General features: G+C 37.1%; 1 protein-coding gene across 11 annotated transcripts in view; it reads left to right on the top strand.

Moving 5' to 3' along the window:
• STAG1 (stromal antigen 1) overlaps nt 1–22,258 on the top strand; it is a 393,923-nt gene that overhangs the window by 258,729 nt on the left and 112,936 nt on the right. For all 11 annotated transcript variants that reach the window (XM_025449001.3, XM_035704782.2, XM_049099673.1 and 8 more), the window contains one exon: nt 10,282–10,405. In XM_025449001.3, the coding sequence (XP_025304786.1) occupies nt 10,282–10,405 (124 nt within the window). The remainder of the gene's footprint in view (nt 1–10,281; nt 10,406–22,258) is intronic.

The following is a 22,258-nucleotide window of genomic DNA, read 5'->3' as shown; positions in this document are numbered from 1 at the left end:
TCAGACACTTAACTGACTAAGCCACCCAGGAACCCCATGATCCTTTTCATCTCTGCAGGATTGTCAGTGATGTCTGTTTATTTTTTGTTTGTAATTTGTGTCGTGTTTTTTTTTATCTTGGTTAGTCTACTTAAAGGTTTATCAGTTTTTTTGCTCTTTTTAAAAGATTGAATGTTTGATTCCGTTAACATTACATATTTTTTTATTCCCATTGATTTTTTGCTTAATCTTTATTATTTCCTTTAATCTGATTGCTTTCGTTTTAATTTATTCATCTCTTTCTAGTTTCTTAAGACAGAAACTCAGATTACTGATCTTATATCCTTCTTTCTTTCTTATCTAGCATTTTAAGCTGTGAATTTCCCACAAAGCACTGCTTTCATGACATCTCAGGACTGTTGATACGCTGTATTTTAATTTTTATTCCATACAAATTATTTCCTTACTTCTTTATTGTGATTTCTTTGATGGAGTTAAGTCTTTTGATTTTCAAATATTTGGAGGTTTCCCTTAATTTCTTTTGTTAATTTCTAATTTAATTTTGTTGTGGTTACCAAGCATACTTTTAAGGGATTTCAGTCATTTTACCTTTAATGGGACTTATTTTTACCCCAACCAGTTGCATTACTGAAAAAAAAAATTCCATGCCAGACTGCCATAGATTTCTGCTGTTTTAACACAGAAGTTAACTTTTTTATGAATAAATGCTTCTCCGGTTTTTTTTTATTAATTGTGAGAAAACTAAAATGATTGTTTTTGTTTTTTTAGTTGTTTTTGGAGGGAGAATGTTTCCCAACCACTTCACTCTCCCATTGCCTAACCTTCATTTCTGAAAGGTGTTTTCTCTTGGTATGGAGTTCTAAGTTGACATTTTTGGGTTTTTTAGCACTTTAAAGGAATTGATCCACTTACTGTAGTTTCCCTTGCTTCCAACTAGAAAGAAATCTGTCATTCTTTTCTAATATACTTTATAGTTAATTTATCTTTTTGCTGTAGTTGCATTTAAGCGTTTTGTTCCTACAACTAGTTTTAACCAATTCTGTTAGTTTCTTTGGTGTCATTTGCTTAATGTTTCATTTATCTCTTTCATGCTCTCGTCTGGCCTCTTGAACATATGTATATACCTACTATAACAACCATTTTAATACTCTTTTTAAATTTTTTAAAAATTATTTATTCATCAGAGACAGAGGCATAGGCTGAGGGAGAAGCAAGCTCCCTGCAGGGAGCCTGATGTGGCACTCAATCCCAGGACCCTGAGATCATGACCCGAGCCAAAGGCAGCCATTCAGCCACTGAGCCACACAGGCGCCCCTGTTTTAATGTTCTTACAAATATTCATCCACTTTTTTGAGACCAGACCAGCATTTTGTCTAAGACTAATTTCCTCCTGATACTAAGATAATATTTTCTATATTCTACTCAATGCCCTATGAATTATGAGTTCTTTTGCTCAGGCTCATTGGAACACAAAATATTCCAAGCACTCTGCGCTGTCTCCTCTTTCATTCTGTCCCTAGGCTTGGGTAGCTTGTTCACATGTGTACGCTCTTTAGTACTCAGCTGAAGAGGTGATAGGGTCTTTGTGCAGATCCTCAGAGCTTCCTCACACTGTGCATCTCTCCCTTCTTTTTATTGTGCCTTGTAAAAGTCTAGCCACTTTGTCCTATAGAGTTCCAGCTATTTACCCTCAACTCGGATATACCACAACTCTGCCTATGTTTCTTTGCTGATACTGCTACTTGGCAGGCACCAAGTAGCATGACCTGAGCTGAAGTCAGATACTGACTGAGCCACCCAGATGCCCCAAAACGAATACGAATAACCTTATTCGTTTTAAGAATTACCTTATTACCTCTCAAAGATTACTTTTCTTCTCTGCCTAATAGCCAACATTTTTTAAAAAAACATTATTTTATGTATATTATGCATTTTTTAGTTTTTTCAAGAGGCTATATAAATTCTGCCCATCATGACTCAGCCATGCAACGAGTGCAAAATACACATTTTTCTTGCTATTTTAGTTCAGTCTTCAACACTAAAATAATATAGTTCTTATTTTAGAGATTCAACCTTACTGAGTCTAGCTGAAGTTTTCAACTTGTTATCCTCATAGAAACAATTATTTGATTTTCTGTTACTTTATTGATTTTTTTTAATGAAGCCTTAAATAAACTATTATTGGATCCGTCACCAGCTTACTTTTGATACGTTAAAATTTCAACTAGTCATAAGAGGATTGCAAACAGTTAAGAATATGACCTGCCTTCCAAAGTTATCAGTAGAGATACCAAACACTGATTTTTCCAGAAGTATTGGTTAATCTACTTTATTGATTAAGGGATGATGTTACTGCATGTACATACCAGAAGTAGGAGGTGCTGTGCAGCAGTATGATGCTTTAACACTGAGTCTCACCTGCCACCTTAATTTCAAATAAATAATTAAATATTAATCTATATGCTATTTGATCTAACTGCTAGTTTATAGGAAATATGGAAAATAGAACAGCCTTTTGTCTGACTCACTCTTCACAGTATTGTTTTAGGCCAGAATGTGATGAATTCTACAGACCATAAATGACCCAATTCCTTCAGCAAGAAAATGGCATATAATACGAACAAGTAGATATAAAAACACAGCTTAAAATACTGGATATGAAAAATATATTGCGATATGTACATAAATATTTAGTCAGCAAGATATACTCTCAGACTATTGAAGAGGCATTTAGTGAATTAGAATATAATACTGAGGAATTAACTGAGGCAAAGGAGGTATGGAACATTTGTAATACATGGGGGATTTTTTTTTTTTTTAATTTTTTTATTTATTTATGATAGTCACACAGAGAGAGAGAGAGAGGCAGAGACACAGGCAGAGGGAGAAGCAGGCTCCATGCACCGGGAGCCCGACGTGGGATTCGATCCCGGGTCTCCAGGATTGCGCCCTGGGCCAAGGGCAGGCGCCAAACCGCTGCGCCACCCAGGGATCCCTACATGGGGGATTGTTTGAGAGGCTTCATAAGTCTTTACATATGATTTTAAAAGAAGAAGGAGTTTTAGAAAGAAGTAGTGTTAATGAGATAACTGAAATTTTATAAAATTGGTTTAAAAAGGTAGAATTGTCAGATTGGAAAGACTTAACGAGTATTGAAGATAAGAAAAATATTTCATGTCTAGACATACCATAGTCAAAGTACAAAACACCAAAAATTATGAGAAAGTCTTAGAAGCAACCAAAAAGGAAAGAGTGTCTGTTATTTCAGTGATGGTAAAGAGTTAAAAAGTTATTAGGCCATAAGAGCAAATAAATAATGGAAGAAGAGGTAAAAGAGGAAAGATTTCAACAATTTTGAAACGAAAAATGGATGTCTGTTGTTTTCTAGTTGTCTTTCATCTTTTTATACTACAATGAAACATTTTAGAATGTTTTCAGAGCAATTGTTACACAATACTGTGGTATGATTTATTCTGAACCAATAGCCATTTTTAAATTTTAGTCATCTTCCTCATATTTCATTTTTGACTTAACCTGTGTGTCAGGTTGGTTGTTAAAATGTGAATATAAATTAAAGATACTGTTCTTTAAAAGTTAATGTATTCTTGACATTCAACTTGTAAACTTATGCCTAAACTTCTGTTAATAGTAAAATATTAAGGAGTAATACAGGGTAGCAGATAGCCATGTCACCTGCTCTGTATTTTGTTACTATTTTCACAAATAGGTAATGCAACAAAAATGAGATAGAAAACATTTCCGGGGATCCCTGGGTGGCACAGCGGTTTGGCGCCTGCCTTTGGCCCAGGGCACGATCCTGGAGACCCGGGATCGAACCCCACGTCGGGCTTCCGGTGCATGGAGCCTGCTTCTCCCTCTGCCTGTGTGTGTGACTATCGTAGATAAATAAAAAAAAAAAAAAAAGAAAAAGAAAAGCATTTCCGATTTTTTATTATATTTTTTTATTATATAGCTACTACATTTCTAATCCATTTTAAGTAACTGATCATCCTGGAATAATTAATTGAAAGACTTGGATTTAACTAGCAAACAGAGTTTCAGCTATTCAGGTCTGCTTTTAAACATTGCTGCCTCAGAGAAGCCTTCCTTGACCCCATCTTCTCCCCTCCATCACTTTATGTGCCTCTGTTCCCTATACTTCACTTTACTAACATTTAACATTTGCTAAGATAACTTATTTTAATCATCTTTCCATAAGTTAAGGTCTTTATTCTTAAATTCTTGTTCTCAGTCTAATAATGGATACAGTGTATCTTTTCAGTAATTCTTAAGCTGTTCTTTTCTCCCTTGGGCTGTTTTTTAAAAATTCTCTATAGTTCTATTTTGGAAATTATAATTTTTAAGCCAAATATTAATAACAGAATTGGTTGAGACATGAATTCATTTTGTGCTACAATTTAGATAGCAGCCTTCTTGGCACTTGTAATTATTTCTCACTCAAGAGCTCTCATGAGATTCCTTGTATGTGAGAGATAATTGTAAGTGTCAAAACGCCCATATTAGCCAAGAGTTATTCTCCAAAATTTATATTGCAGTCATTTTAATTTAGTATACTTTCTTTATTGGGAAAGCATCTGTAAGAGTAGTATAAGAAACATTTCATTAAAATTCACTAGAGTTAAATTTCATTTTGTTGTAAGCAGAAAATAATTTGAATTCCATCTGCCATGAAAGTGATCCAAAATGAAAATTTTAAGTCCAGATATTAAAGGGTCACATCTCCCAAAAGGGAACACTAGCTACGAGAATCAGTAAATTAAATTTTTCATAGAAATGAACATAATCAATTTTATGCTGCAAAATAGAGTTATAACAAAGGGTTAATTATTTTCTAGGATTTTTTTTTCCTTTTTGACTTCAAAAGTAAAATGTATCTTGACTTCAATTTAGTTGTTTAGATCAAGGCCTTTACCAGAATTATGAAAATTAGTTCATCTTAATGATTGTCTTTATACCTTCCCCTTGTATTAACATTTTAATCCCCTACTTTAATCTTTGCTTTGGAATCTCCCAAACATCTGCAGGTAAACATTACTTTTCTAAGTGGACTGAGGCTGTTGGAAATAGAGATTAAGGTGTTAAAAAAAAGTTTAATATGAAAATCAAGGATTAGAAGAATATTTCAAAACATCTTGCATTTTTATTTTATACTTCATCTACTGAAATAGAATGTTAGTTCATAGAGGGTAAAAAAGCTATATCTGGTAGTAAAAAGATATAAATAACAGAATTAACACCATAGGAGCTTGAAAGAATAATTGTTAGAGCAGAAAGAAGGCATTGTAAGCATAGAGATGACCACAGATACATAGATACTGATGCGCTTGAGCTATATGGATTAAGGAAGAACTCATTCATGGACCACACTATAAGAAGATTAGTTACTGGTATGGACCCTCAATAATAGTAGAAAGTAAAAATATCTTTTGCCATGTAACAAATTACTCTAAAACTTGGTAATATAAAACAATGAACAGTTATTATCTCATAATTTAGCATAAGCTGTCTCATCAGATTGCAGTCAAGACTTTGGTCCAGGCTGCAGGCCTTTGAAAACTTGAGTAGGGTTGGACTATTTGCTTCTAAGATGACTTACTCACATGGCTGGTACCAGTTATTTACCACATGGAGTTCTCTGTAGGACAGCTAGAATGTCCTCAAGACATGGCTCAGAGGGAGTGATCCAAGAGAGAAAACAAAGCATAAGTCACAATCTCTTTTTTGACCTAAACTCGAGTCAAAATCCATCATTACTACTACATTATGTCTGTTAGAAACAAATTACTAAGTACAGCCACATTTTACAAAATAAGAACTTGTCTGCATTAAAACTATTAACAAAGAATGTGTGGACATATTTTAAAACTACCACAAAGTAGTTCTAATTGTACTTATGATCTGTGATTATAGAATATAATTACTTGTAGAGAATGAAGGCAAAGGGGATTGGAGTTTTAAAATCTAAACAGAAGACAAATCACCTAGGGACTTTTAATAATAGCAGAATGTATTATTACCTGACTACACATAGTCAAATTGTAAGTCTAAAAAGGATATAAAAATTTTAAAGTTAAGATGCCCCTTAAATTTAAGGGTCAGATTGGCATCTGAAATAGACAAGGAATGTGATTCCAAAAGACAAGTTGTATCAAAACTTTGGCAGTGCAACAGAGAGGATCTGTGTTCTAAGAACATAAGCTTTACAGAATCTAAGCAAAACTAAAAGTCATTAGAAATTTGGCATGGATATAGAAGTGGTTATTTAAAAAAAAGGTGTTTTTTTTTTTTTCTTTTTTTTATGATAGTCACACAGAGAGAGAGAGAGAGAGGCAGAGACACAGGCAGAGGGAGAAGCAGGCTCCATGCACCGGGAGCCCGACGTGGGATTCGATCCCGGGTCTCCAGGATCGCGCCCTGGGCCAAAGGCAGGCGCCAAACCGCTGCGCCACCCAGGGATCCCCTAAAAAAAAGGTTTTGAACAAGATTTCTTTACTGAAAGCTAGGCCTATATATTCTCTAGCCTTAGGAATTAGAGACTCATAATCTCAATTCCAATGTAATGGTATTCATAATGGTGGTAATACCAGTGGTAATGAACAGAATGATTTAACTGTGTATATATGCAGTTGTCAGACTTAGTAGTCTGTAGTTTTGGGGTTTTTGTTTGGTTTTTTGTTTTTTTTTTTTTTTTTTTTTTTTTTTTTAGTAGTCTGTAGTTTTCATCAACATACATACCGTACCTATTCATTTGGTCCTCAGCCTAATTTTTGATGCTGTTTAATTAAAAAGCCTGGGTTTGGTTTTTTTTGTTTGTTTATTTTTTGTATTTTGGGGATTATGGTTTTGGGGGTTTTTTTTGCTTTGTTGCTTTTTTGGTTTGGGGGATTTTTTTGGATTGATTTTTACAAGGGTAATACAGTAGAGAGTAAATTTAACAGGTCTCTGGTAAAGCTAAAGTGATATGATTTGGGGCATTTTGTAATTGTGTTTGGAGGGGGGCTGTTTTATTTTTGCTGTTGTGATCATTTGTTTTTATTTGATCAACTCAAGAAAAAACAAAGTATATGAACTTGTGGTTAGTTCACAAAGACGGAAACATATTAAATAGCAGAATAATACCAAATGTTGGTCAAAGATATGAAGCACACAATAATTTATGGAAAAAATTGTTAATTAATAAAACAGAAAATGTATATTCCTTCTTACCTATAAATTTCGCTGTTAGGTATAAAAATAGTGTCTTACAGACTTAGTTGACCATGTCCCACCATTAGATACACAGTAGTTCAAAAAACAAAACAAAACAAAAAACCAGGGGATCCCTGGGTGGCTCAGCGGTTTAGCACCTGCCTTCGGCCCAGGGCATGATCCTGGAGCCTCAGGATCAAATCCCACATCAGACTCCCAGCATGGAGCCTGCTTCTCCCTCTGCCTATGTCTCTGCCATTCTCTCTCTCTCTCTCTCTCTGTCTCTCATGAATAAATAAATAAAATCTTAAAAAAAAAAAAAAAAAACAAGCAAAAACCAGGTTGCCTGGATGGCTCAGTGGTTGAGTGTCTGCCTTCAGCTCAGGGTGTGATCCCAAGGTCCCAGGCTCAAGTCCTGCTTTGGGCTCCCCACAGGAAGCCTACTTCTCTCTGCATATGTCTCTGCCTTTCTCTCTGTGTTGTGTCTCTCATGAATAAATAAATAAAATCTTTAAAAAAACAAAACAATATATTTACTTGCCTTAACACACAAAGCTTATTTGCATTTTCTCTCCTAAATATTTTTTGTTGCCACTAAATGATTTTATTCCATAATATGCTAATAGATAGTGATATACTATTTGAAAACACTGCTTAGGTAAACTTTCATACATATGCAAAAGTAAGCATAGATAAGAATGTTCATGACATTCATTGTTAATAATAGTAAAAACATGGAAACAATCTAAATGTCTGCCAGTGAAAGAATATGTAAATGGTTTATAATTTCTCTATATGCAGAGAGGAAAGCTGAACATCAGTTAAAATTAATTATTGGCTCTGCTATATAAATCAGTTTGTGTGAATTGCGGTACATGGTTTGTACAAAAAGCAAGTTGGAGAGGATATCTACAAGATAGATATATATAAAGTTTTAAGATATGTAAAACTATACATATGAAGCTAAAGCATAAAGATACAGAAAAGAATGATAGTCATTGAACCAAGGATAATCATACACTATTTGGGAGGGACATGCATCAACAAAAGGTATACTGGAAGTTTCCACTATAGTATTTTATTTCTTACCTGAACAGTACATACATATAAATTCATTATATTGTCTTCTGTATATTCAGTATTATAATGGTTTAGGAACATCCTTTCCAGTTGTAGGAAAGCTACTTTTTCTACTGTATTATTTGTAAATGTCTAGATTGATGATGCTTAATTAAAAGATTATAATAATTTTTTAAAAGATTATAATAATAAACATTTATGGAAGGTTTAGTAGATACCAGGCATAGTTCTAAGTATTTTACTTTTATTAAATGATTTCATCTCACAGTAACTTTGTGAGGTCTAGGCTAGGTATAGTTATTATTTCCTGTTTTATAAATGAGAAAATCTAAGAAAGAAGGAAGTAACTTTCCTAAAGCTACGCAGCTAGTAAATAGTGGAGCTAGGATTTGAACTTAGTATGTTTTGCTCCAGAGCCTATACCATTAGCTCATATGCTTAGAATCTCTCCATAAGAAAAGGCATTGGGGCACCTGAGTGGTTCAGTCAGTTAAGCCCCTGACTCTTGATTTCAGGTCAGGTCATGATCTCAGGGCCCTGAGATCGAGTCCCTCATCGGACTCCATGCTACTTAAGATTTTCTCTCTCCCTCCCCGCTTGCCCTTTTCCCCTACCCCAGCTCCTGTGTGCTTGCTCTCTCGTGCTCTTTCTTAAAAAAAGAAAAAAGAAAAAGGTATTTTCAAAATGTAGGCAATCTAAAGATTATGACTTAGCAATATGGCTTTGAAAGAGAAAATTACTCACATTTTTATTCTTGAGCAATAACAGGGACTTAGAAGGAACTGAAATTTATTAAAATAGAGAATTAAATACCAGAATGCTACAAACTCACCTATTTTGTCACAAGAGAGAAACTAAGAAAAGCTCCTTAATTAAGATTCTAGCTAAGGGGCAGCCCCCAGTGGCTCAGCGGTTTAGTGTCGCCTTCAGCCTGGGGTGTGATCCTGGAGGCCCCGGGATCGAGTCCCACATCGTGCACCCTGCATGGAGCCTGCCTCTCTCTCTCTGTGTCTGTCATGAATAAATAAAATCTTAAAAAAAAAAAAGATTCTAGCTAAATTATTACGAGATTAACAATTAATTGACAGATGATTACCTTATATAAATTGGAGAATTAAAAATTACATAAAATTTTAGCTTATTTATATATAGTAAATTAGAAACCTTGAAGATCAATCTACAAAGGAAAGTTAAGGTTTACCTTATTATATTTAATATGATTTTTTTTAAAAAACTATAGCTATAACCTGTTGCAAAATCAGGTAAAAATATTAAAATTGTATTTGTTCATGGTTCATATATTTTAGAGTAGGAAAATCATCCCAGGAGGGTTATATTAGATGCTTATAGTGAGATGAAAAGCCATCTGGGCATGGAGCCAAAAACCTGACTTTTGGTACCTTAACAATATAGTCCAAGATTGTTCCCAGTGTGACTAAATGTGAATTATTAGTACAATTACTTCAAAGTTTTGGTTTTGTAAACTATTGTATATTTTCACATAATACAAGCTTCTGACATTTACCCTTATAGATACTAATTTGTGTTTTTATCGTATTTATTTTCTCTTAACTCAAAAGATGTATGCTAGCTTAAATTTATAATTATTTAGAGAGACAATTTTTGAATTCTACATTATTCTATATTTGGATGGTGGTATGCTGGTTTTCCTCAGATTTAACATGTTTGTGGACTCCATAATAGTTGTGAGGCTTTCAGAAAGTTCTAAGTGCCATTTCCTATTCCAGTGAAAATTAGATGATTTCCAGATGTATTTTTTTCAGTTTGGTATTGGTAATTTTTATTTTATAGGAAACATCTAAAGGACAGAAGATACTCAAATTAGAGGACTTTTGAGAGTGTAGCTGTAAATACAGTATTAGGACTAATATTTATTTCTTCCTGAAAATTAGTATGAAGTACATTCTAGTTTTGGATATTAATCTGAGGTTTGCCTGATGTTTTGTTTTTTTTTTTTTTTCCCTCCTCTAGTGATGCTATTGCTGAGATTAGAGCCATTTGTATTGAAGAAATTGGAGTATGGATGAAAATGTATAGTGATGCCTTCCTCAATGACAGTTACCTAAAATATGTTGGCTGGACTCTTCATGATAGGGTAAGTTACTCTGTTCTAGGCTTTCATAGAAGATATTTTTGTCTCCGTGCTAGAATGCTAGGAGTTAAGATGGCAGTGGTTGATTTTTTAATAGCTGTAATAATATGGAATTTTAAGACCATCCACCCGAATAACTTTTTATTTGATGGCCATGACAAAACTTGAAACATTGGCCCATGTGAAAGCTCTATCTTACTTAGTTATAATAATGTCTAAAACCAAGTTGGCAACCTGGCATATCTAAAGTTTTAAGAGGATATAACATCGTAAGAAGCTAATTATAATCTTTTTTCTAGTTTGGAATCAAAACTAGAAAAGTATGAACAACAAAAAAACTTCTTTCTTTTGAATTTGTTAAGGTCATGCCACAGTATTTTATCAGAGATGAATAGATTTATTGGATTCTAGAATATTTGATCTAAAAATCTATTTTTATTTCTATGCCCTTAGAAAAGGCTCTGATTTTAAAAGGAATCCCACATTATTGAATGCTGAATAAGTATCCTCAAAATAACCAAGGGTAGGAGTGACAGATCTTTGGAACTTTTATATTGAATGACTTGACATTCTATAACTTGAATTGTCAGATATTCACAAGTATAGAAATCTTACAACAATTTATTTTAAATTGTTGTATTCCATTATTTGAATTGTTAAAAGTATAATAGCAATTAGAAGACATTTTTAATGCAATTATATTCTTAGACTTTTAAGACAATTTTCATAATATTCTAAGATTTATTTTCTATGTATTACCATTAACAGCCTGTAGAGCATTTACTTTTTAAATAGCACCATGCTAGTGACGCCTGGGTGGCTCAGTTGGTTGAGTGTCTGACTTGATTTTGCTGGAGTCATGATCTCAGGGTTGTGAGAAGGAACCTTGCATCAGACTCAGCACTTGGTAGGGAGTCTGCTTGAGATTCTCCTCTCCCTTGCCCTCTGCTCCTCTCCTCAGACCCCCTAAAGCACATGTGCGCGCGCTCTCTCTCTCTCTCTCTCTCTCTCTCTAAAATAAATAAATGAATCTTTTAAAAATAAACAAATAGCATGCTAAGTATTACCAAGATATTTTGAAAACCACAAAGTTGCATGTAATAAAACAGCCCAGGAGAATTATACAAGCCATTTTTGCTGCAAGAAAGAGTTCAGAGTATAGGGAGATCATTACAAGTTGGCTGTTTAACTTCATAATTACTTATTTTTAATTGATGATTTTTAAAAGGGGCTCTTATTCCCTACTTTATTTGGAGGAACAGCCAGTTAGTTCATGGTGAATTTTTCCTGAATATTTATCTTCCCTAGCAATCTAAACTTCTTTCCTTTGTGCTAATAAATCCCAGACTTGATCCTATGTTTTCTTTTTCTAATCCTCATGTGAAATTCAGGACTTTCACAGCTAAGCCTCATCTCAGGTTTATCCAATTAAATTTTATACATTATGAGAGAAAGTAGAATTAAACAATGTGTCCTCAGAGGTGTATACACATGCCTAAATCCAACAAGACAAACTTTTTAGTAGGAATACATTTAAAGTTCTGCATTTTATTTCCCACCACTACCATACCATTTTTCCTCCTCTGGGAAAAACATACATTTGTTGTGGCTTATCAAAAAACAAACCACCATTATTTTAAAATAAGTCATTAAACTGTGTTTATATAAATTTTCTGTCCAGATAAAGAAAGAAGGGGGTTGGTTTTGTTCATTGTGAATAAAAGGATATGAAGATACTGTTTTCAGTAGTATGTTTTTATTAAACCTCTTTTATAATCTCCCATTACTTCATTTAGAAAAGCTGTTTTAATCCCTTCTCAGCTTTCCTTTTTCTCATTCTGATGTCACCATAATCTTGTACTTTTTCTTTTCCTCTGAGGGGTGTAGTCATTGCTGTCTCTCCTTAAACATCCTTTTGAAATTACTTATTCTATAGGCTATGGCCTGTGCCTTCAGACTGTCCTGTGTCTTTTCAAATGAGCTGATGAAATTCCTGTCTTTTTTTCCTTAAGATTACATTGTGGGACACCTGGATGGCTCAGTCAGTTAAGCATCTGCCTTTGGCTCAGGTCATGATTCCAGAGTCCTGGAATCAAGCCCCACATCTGGCTACCTGCTCAGCAGAGAGCCTGCTTTTCCTTCTCCCTCTGCTGCTCCCCCTGCTTGCACACGTTCTCTCTGTTAAATAAATAAAATATTTTTTAAAGGTTACATTGTAATTGTAAATTGCTTTTTTCCCCCAGTTTTGTTGAGATATAACATTATATTAGTTTAAGGTGTACAACATAAAGATTTGATACTCCATGTCTTGATTTCAGAATATTGGTCTCCCCTCCTCAGTAAGACAGTTTTGTTGGTTTTTTTGATACTGCCAATTTATATAAATTTTATAAGTTTTGGTCAGTAGAAAGACAAACAATTTCTAACAACTAAAAGAGCTATTTATTAGAAATTCAGTGTCTTTCTGTTGACCAAAACTTATTTCTAAACTCTCTACCCATTGGTTTTTTAATTCTTTCATAGATGATGACACATAATAGGTCTAATTTAAATACAACTATAGTAATCTCTCTCTGGACTATCCTAATCTCTTTATATTTATGCATATGAGGCTTGATTACCTTTCTCTTTCGTTAGTTTGTCAGTATTGCTCTGTATTGCTTTCACTATTAGCTTATGTGTACAGTCTTCTACTTTTAAAATTTTTATTTTTTTGGAGTGAGAAGAGGGGCAGAAGGAGAGAGATTCTCATCCATATGAGAACCCAGCACAGGGCTTGATCTCATGACCCTGAGATCATGACCTAAACTAAAATCACAATTTGGACACTTAACGGACTAAGCCACCCAGGCACCTCTAGTTCTTCTCCTCTCTTGATCCCTGGTATCAGAATCTCTGTAGTGCTTGGGTGGAGTCTATTTTCTGTTAGTCCACCCCCTTTTCTCTTCTCTGTGTTGACTCATCCCATATCCTATTTCTTTTAAGTTCCCCCAAAACTTTTTTGGCTCTGTATATGCCAAGCAAATGATATCTGATGCCTATCACCAGAGGTAGGAGTTCAAACACTTGTGCCCACTGAATCTTGAAATCAGGTTTGCAAAAAAAAAAAAAAAAAAACAGGTTTGCGGAGGAAAACACAAGACAGTCAAGCACTGGGTGAAACAATGCTTTACTCATGTAAGTATGGACAGAGCAAGAGTGGTTTCATTAATGGGCATTGGTCCTCCAGGGCCAGCAGGGCAGTTTCCCTACATGCACCTCTCTTATGCTACAGAACTAAGGACCCTGCCCCCTCCCCTCAGGAGATAGATTTAATAATGAGTTTAGCCAAGTGCCATATGTGATTCACATGCTTAAGCAGAACAAGAGGACCCACATTGAGTCTGAAATAGGAAAGCTGTTCACACAAGGCACTTACCCCAGCTGTGATTGCAAAGGCTCATCTCTTGATAAGGAAATGTTCCAGGAGCATGGCCCATTCTTTTGTAGCTAAGTAGAGGTCAAAAGACTACATGCAGAGGACTGCCTTTTCCAGCAGTCCATACCTCACCTCTGCTTGGCCCCTGAAGTGGCAAATAAAGCATATCAAATCCTGTATGACCATTGCCCACCCCAAACTTTAAGATGGAGTTGGTTTTAGTAGGGTCTTTGAACAACCTATAGGAATGTGGATTGCTCATAAAGCTTCCCTGTCACTTGGAGATGGCACTTTACCATGGTGATTAAGAGAGCCAGACCCAGGAGGATGATCAGGCTTCTCTGGAAGATAATCTTCAACTAGGAACCCCACGTACCTGAATTAAGCCAACTAAAAAGGTTAAAAAATGATTCAAAGGGAATTGTGAATGTACAGTTAATAACCATCCCACCTGAGTCTGGATATTTCACCAGCTCAGTTTTTAACTTACCTGAATTGGTGATGTATGCAAAGCAAGAAATGCTGGCAGTCACACAAACACCACCCTCTTCTGCCACTAGATGGCTGAGGGCTTACCAATACCACATAGGCTAGTGAGTCAGTAAGTTTTGTTGATCTGGTATGCTTAAACAGTAGCATTAACTTTCTGCCATGGTTAAGAACAGATTGTATACCGTTTTTTTTAGTGCCTGGTTAATTTGTCTTCCCAGGAGGGAACTGGGTACTACTCTGTGGTGTGTTAGCAAAGTGGGTCCTTTCCAGCCCTCTGTGGCATAGTGAGGCAATAAAATCTTTCCCTTGGGCGCATACATTCTGTTGTCCATTGGAGTCCACAGAGAAATACATAACCCAGAAGGGTGCAGGTGACATCTGCCAGGGATTTGTTCTCATAATGCTGACTAGGTCAGATAATACACAGTTCCCAGCCTGCTTTTGCCTTGTGGTTGCAGAGAAAGAAAAGTTACATATTGGACTTGCAATTCCAAAATGTCAGCATAGATTAGTGATAACCATTCTGGTATAAGGATCTTTTTCTGTCACATCATAGATAAGTAGGGGACTCCAAAGCATGCCTGCATCTCAACCTGTATTGAAGGACTTGCCTAGTGATTTGATTCATTGATAGCTTGAGGAAAGTCTGAATAGTTGTGTATTGACCAGGCCATTACAGTGGGAGTGCAGGATAAGAGGGACTTTATTCTGGAATGACAAATCCAGCATTGGTTAAGTTTGCCTTCTTTCACTATGGCTGTATTAATCTTTATCAAGGTGTTATTGTACCAGGCATTGTATAGCAGAGGATTCTATAGAAATGAGAAGAAAGTAAAATTTCTGCCCATCTTTCACTCCATGAACCTCCTGAGGCCAGAGATGCCCTGGTCTTCTGCTTGGGGTGCTAGCTGCCTGGGTATTACAACCTAGGCTGTCTGTCCCAGTCCTGATGCTACTGCCTTTTTGAGCACCCAGTGCATTGTTGCTTGATGCAGACTTATTCTCCTCAGTTGGCCAGTCCCAAAAAGGAGGTCATGTGCTGCACACACTTGACATGTCCAGTAACGTCCCCCACCTGATTTGAAGGGTCAGATGTTCCCAGCACTACTAGAAGGACCCTAGCACCATGGTACTTCTTGGTTTTGTCTCCCATCTTATGGTTTCCCATAGAAGGGAGGTGCCCAAGAGAAGCATCAGAGGGCCATGTCCAGTGTGCTATGATAGCCGGAATGATAAACCACCCCAAAGGCATACACTCCAAGGGAAAAAAAAAGAATGATTAGTATCCTGAGATTGGGATTTTACAGGCACAGCCTAAACACATCGCTGCCTACTCCATCTCCACCCCGTCCAAACTCAGTGTTTCCCAATACACATTGTAATGCCATATTTCCCTTGCACTGCAGTGTATTGTTTGTAGCCATACAACCCTAGTCAGATGAGGGTATCAGTCCACTATCAGGCTGCCTTGGTATTCTTTTTTAGTTGCTGTGTGAGTCAGCCATTCATTGAGTGGCTCCATTGGTATGCTGCTGCTAGTGTGCATGGAAACTACATATTCCATGAGAATATGCTCATTTGTTGTCTTACTTGGGTAATGAAGGATATTCCTTGGTTAGAGCAAAATCTTATAGGGTATCCAAAAATACAACATAAATTTTGTTCAAGGACCAGCTATATAGTTTCAGCCAGCATCCAAATGTCAGAGTAGAATAGCAGTGGTGTAGCCTGAGTATGTGTTAATGGCAATGAGGCATCATCTGTGTCTGTGGGTGTGGGTGGGATGTACAGTGTGATCATTCTGCCAGATCTAGGTAAGTCCCAGGCCTTGGTTAATGTGTCCAGTTCTCCTCCCTGCATGATCTAAGTATATTGAGAAGAATCACAAGATTGCACTGTATCTTTAGTCTTAGTGTCTTCCAAGGTCATCCCTTGGGCTTTATCAAATTTTGGGGTGTGGAGGGGGACTTTATCACATTTTTTGCATCTGTGATGGACTCCCAAGTCCAATCCGTAGATGTACCCAGTGGGAAATTGTTGAAGCCTTCTAGGCACAAGCTAGATTGGCACAAGAGTGCTGTTTATGTTTTATTTTAAAAGGTCTGTAGGGGGCGGGGGTCCTGCCCTTGCCCCCTCAAATAAATGAATCTTTTAAAAGGGGTGGGTATTGGGTTCAGCTTTTGGAGGTTTGCAGATTCAAAGTCTATGAGGCAGGGTGCCTGGTTGGCCCAGCAGTTGAGCATCTGCCTTCGGCTCAAGGCATGATCCTGGAGTCCTGGGATCGAGTCCCGCATTGGGCTCCCTGCATGGAACATATTTCTCCCTCTGCCTATGTCTCTGCCTCTCTCTTTCTGTATCTCTCATGAATAAATAAATAAAATATTTGAAAAACCGAAAAACAATTGCTGTAAGGCCTGTGAGTCCCAGTGACAATTTCCTGCTGCCATAGACAGGTGGGTTGTGGAAACCTGCAGTTCCATCGGGCTAGCAAGTTTCAAAGGTCCCAAAGCTGTTCCTGGGCCATGGCTTGTTGAACAGCTTCCAAGGCCTGCTGCAGCAAAGGGCTTCATTTAAAATTGGCTGCTTTGTGGGTCATCTCAATGAAAGGAACCAAGAAAGCAACCTGGAGGGACACATGCTATTTTTATTATCCAAAGAGGCCTACTAGCTGTTGGGCTTCCATTTTATTAGTAGATGCTGCCAGGGCCTATATTTTTTGTTCGATATCTCTGGTATACTTCTTTGGTTTGCCACTCAAGTAGCCCCTAGGAATTGGACCAGCTCTGCCAGGTCCAGGACTCTATCTGGTTTTATAGTCAAATCGGCACTAATCATTCCATCAGTGACTAAGTACAGCACTGTAGCAACATGTTTTTCAGTTAGCCCTACTGTCAGGATGTTATTAATATAATGGATGACTAAAATGTCAGTGGGGGCTTAGGCTTATTATTAGGCTTATTGAAGTAATGGCATATTGCAAAAAGTATAGTGAAAGTGTATTGCAGGTTGTTTTGTGTGAATGCAAATTGGTCCTGATCCTCATACTACAAAGGGACCAAGTAGGGCAGCCAAGGGGCTCAGCGGTTTAGCATTGCCTTCAGCCCAGGGCCTGATCCTGGAGACCCGGGATCAAGTCCCACATCAGGCTCCCTGCATGGAGCCTGCTTCTCCCTCTGCCTTTGTCTCTGCCTCTCTCTCATGAATAAATAAATAAAAATCTTAAAAAAAAAAACAAAAAGGGGGACCAAGTAAAAGTTATTAGCCTTTTCCCTTAGAAACTTACAAGTTTCCCATATGGATTGCCACCATTGCAGTAATGATGATAATGTCAAGGGCCAAAGCTGGAGCTTCTGCGTTTAATCTGTGATGATCTGTCAGCCTCCAAGCTCCAGAGGCCTTCCTGATTGGCCAGACTGGGCTATTAAATTATAACAGTATGGTTATCAGCACCTCTGCTTGTCTTAAGTCTTGAATTAACAGAATTTCCCCCATAATGGATTCAGTATTTTTGTTGGAATAGTATACCATGGTTTGGACATGGAGTTAGCAAGGAATTAACTGGTCCATTATGCTTGAGTCTGTCCTTGTTGTGCATACCCCTTGAGGTAGATAGTGATGATGTTCAGTATGGTGTTTCAGTACTGTACACAGCCAAAATGTTAATACCTGTTTATGTATTCAGTAGTGGGAACCACAATCATCAGCATCCAAAATGGTCCAAAGTACCCCAACCACAAACACATGTGAACTTATCTTTAATGGGTAACTACCCTCCTCAAAACCATCCAGAGCCACTTTTTCCTTTTTTTTTAATTTAATTTTTTTTAACTTTTATTTTTATTTTTTTAAAATTTTTTTATTGGAGTTCAATTTGCCAACATATAGCATAACACCCAGTACTCATCCCGCCAAGTGCCCTCCTCAGTGCCCATCACCCAGTCACCCCAACCCTCCACCACCTCCCCTTCCACTACCCCTTGTTCGTTTCCCAGAGTTACGTGTCTCTCATGTTTTGTCACCCTCACTGATATTTTCACTCATTTTCTCTCCTTTCCCTTTATTCCCTTTCACTAATTTTTATATTCCCCAAATGAATGAGACCATATAATGTTTGTCCTTTTCTGATTGACTTATTTCACTCAGCATAATACCCTCCAGGTCCCTCCATATTGAAGCAAATGGTGGATATTTGTCGTTTTTAATTGCTGAGTAATATTCCATTGTATACATATACCACATCTTCTTTATCCATTCATCTTTTGGTGGACACCGAGGCTCCTTCCCCAGTTTAGCTATTGTGGACATTGCTGCTATAAACATCGGGGTGCAGGTGTCCCATTGTTTCACTGCATCTCTATCTTTGGGGTAAATCCCCAGCAGTGCAATTGCTGGGTTGTAGGGCAGATCTATTTTTAACTCTTTGAGGAAGCTCCACACAGTTTTCCAATGTGGCTGTACCAGTTCACATTCCCACCAACAGTGCAAGAGGGTTCCCCTTTCTCCACATCCTCGCCAACATTTGTGGTTTCCTGCCTTGTTAATTGTCCCCATTCTCACTGGTGTGAGGTGGTATCTTATTGTGGTTTTGATCTGTATTTCCCTGATGGCCAGTGATGCAGAGCATTTTCTCATGTGCTTGTTGGCCATGTCTGTGTCTTCCTCTGTGAGATTTCTGTTCATGTCTTTTGCCCATTTCATGATTGGATTGTTTGTTTTTTTGCTGTTGAGTTTAAGAACTTCTTTATAGATCTTGGATACTAGCCCTTTATATGATAGATCATTTGCAAATATCTTCTCCCATTCTGTAGGTTGTCTTTTAGTTTTGTTGACTGTTTCTTTTGCTGTGCAGAAGCTTTTTATCTTGATGAAGTCCAAATAATTCATTTTTGCTTTTGTTTCTCTTACCTTCATGGATGTATCTTGCAAGAAGTTGCTGTCAGAGCCACTTTTTCAATCATACCCCTAAGGGACCCTAGAATTATTGTTATTGGGGCACTAATACTCAAGGGCCCTGATAAAAGTCTGAATTCTACCTCCCCATTACATTCTATCTGACAGAGGCATAGAATTTCCAGTGGGGACCCAGAGACATTAGCCCCATCCGTAACTGTGCTATAAACATTTGAGTCTACAGTGCCCCCTTCATCAGACATATGCATCAGCCAGGCTGCATGAGGCTCCCCTTGACTTTTGCCCACATCTGTCCTTCACTTTCAGAGAAGGACTTCATTCAACAGTTTTGTTTTCAGCAACGCCATCAATGGTTTCACAGTGAGTGAAAACAATCTTACATGAGGCCTGCAGGCAACTTGGATCAGGAGAAGTTTCCTGCATGGGACCCCTTTCCTTCTCTCAGAAATTATTTGTGACCCCTAAGACACCATAAGTTGGAAGGTGGCATGGGAACAGAAAGGCAGTCAAGAGCCAGAATATAGTTTGCCTACATTTTGTCTCTCTCTCTAAGTAAGTAAAAATCTTTTAAAAAATTATTTATTGAGCAGCAGCTATATGTTAGGCACTGTGTTAAGCAGTATTTACCTTTGAATAAGATTTTGTGTAATGGACAAATAACAAAGCTTTTAGATAGTATAATAGAAATAACTTACAGTGTATAGTAGAGCCCCCAGAAAGAACTTTTTTACCAAAAAGGCAACTAGAGTTTTCATCTAAGTTATTTCAGTATTTTGAAGTACTGTCATGGGTATCATCTTATTTAATTGTTAAGTTCCTGTAGTGTAGGCAGGGCATATCATAAATAAAGAACCAAGACTTGGGAGAGATCACTGGACAAAGTGAAGATAAAATTCAATTAATGTCTTTTCTCTACCTGTAATTGGCTTTGTGAACTTGTATAGATGGAGTCATTTCATCTTTGACAGCCTTATTTTCAAATCTATAATTCGAGAGGAGTAAGGAAACTCTGCACATGCTGTCTTAGATCTGGGATTGTGATTTTATTTTGGGACAGCTGTCCTTAGTCTTTTGCTCGTCCATCATTGATTCCTCGTGAGTATATTTTATCATATAATACTTTTGTTGCCTTTCCCCAGTCTTGCCTCCTGTAAGACGATGTCCTGTGAGCATTTCCGTGGACTGCCCTTTGACTTTGCTGCCCATTAAAATTATTAGCACACACACCCCCCCAGCATCTAATAGTTATAAGATTCTACATTGTCTCTGCTATTCTGCGCTCCTATTCTTATCTCCATTGCTGTCAGAAACTAAATTTTGAGTGTCTCCTGTCAGCCTAAGACTACAGAATACAGTTACTACAGATCTTCTCAGTAATGTGTGTACCCCCATCACCAGTGTTTTCCTTATTACCTTGGTAAACAGACTATTCTCTGAGCCCTTATGGGGAACATATTCAACTGGGAGGTCTTCTGAGCTTTATAATAGATCCTTTCTGGCATGCTTTCCATGTGTCTTTAAATTCCTTCCATCACAGTCTGCCACAATGATTTTGGCTCCTCTATTTCATTTAATATGCACCATTGCTTTTTAGAACTATCCAACAAGATGTTAAGCCATTTCCAGGGGCCTTTACAGGGTCTTACATCCTATTTCAGAGGAGAGTACCCTATATCCAAGAACTCTCCCGTACCCTGTGTTCTTTTCCCACATCCTCAGCAGCCACCAGCATATTCTCCTGGTTCTTTCTGGTTCAGATTACCATTCCTACAGCACTCTGTCACATATATTCACTTACTAATTTCATATTAAAGGGCTATCTTAGGGGTTGTCCTGATCTGAAAGAAGAAGGTTAGGCTGTTTTATCCTATATCATTATCCACTCTGGGCCTCATCCTAGAAGAGGGAAAGGATGTAAACAGGAGGGCATTGTGGAGCACAACCTTCCAGGAATCTCTGTGCCAGGTGATTCTTTCTCAACCATGATCAGTTCTTCAGAAAGAGGTGCAGGTATGAACCATTGGCAGTCAACATGGGAGCAAGCAGAAAGAGTAGCCGAGTAGCCTTGTATACTAGAATATGGGGATCTGGATTGGGCCTCAAGAGCATCTACTATAGGTATTCCAGGTACCTCCTATGTGCTAGTGACTTTACCAACAAATCTCATCTCATTCAGTGGTATACTAGAGATAACTTGAATCAGATTGCAAGACACTTATTATGCACATCCCTTTGCAAATATGACTTCAGTAATATGAATTCAATAATATCTCATTGGTAGCTCAAAATTGTCTGTGGATGGAGTATTTACATCACAGAAATACAGAAATACACAAATACAACTATTCAGGACCCCATCCCTCAGAACTGGTTGTTAAAACTCACCAGCGGGGCACCTGGGTGGCTCAGTCACTTAAGTGTCTGACTCTTGATTTCAGCTCAGGTCTTGATCTCAGGGTCTTGAGATCAACCCCCCCCCCCCCCCGACTCAGGTTCCCTGCTGGATGTGGAACCTGCTTAAGATTCTCTCTCCCCCCTGCCCCCTTCGCCTTCCTTTAATAAAAAAAGTAAATAATAATAAACCTTAACCAGCATACGTCTGCATTTAATCCTTGCTACAACCGTATGAAGTTGGTTATCACTACTTTATAAATGAAAAATCTGAGTATCAGAATGATTAATATACTTGCTATCTCTCATATTGCTAATAAGCTATAGAATTGGAAATAAAATCTAGTTGTGTTTGATTCTAGAACTTAGACTTCTGTTATAGCACATTACTTTTTTTTTTTTTAAGAGAAATTTCAGTGTCCTTAGAATAATTTGAGAGAATTGGCTAAATTTCTAGATGATCCTGACTGTACTTTGATCCCCAACATTTTCTACTCTAAATTAATGACATTATTAAAGATACTCCACTAATAAATAGCCAAACCATTTCACTCTATTAATTTCCCTGTTTTAAATATTTTGTTTACCTTTTTTCCTAACCCCTCTTTCTGGAATATAAAAGGCACTCAGAAAATATTTGTTAA

The sequence above is a fragment of the Canis lupus genome, chromosome 23 (assembly GCF_003254725.2).
Source record: "Canis lupus dingo isolate Sandy chromosome 23, ASM325472v2, whole genome shotgun sequence".
Taxonomy (NCBI): domain Eukaryota; kingdom Metazoa; phylum Chordata; class Mammalia; order Carnivora; family Canidae; genus Canis; species Canis lupus.
The sequence above is the reverse complement of the archived record's forward strand: the minus strand, read 5'-3'. Positions and strand labels throughout refer to the sequence as shown.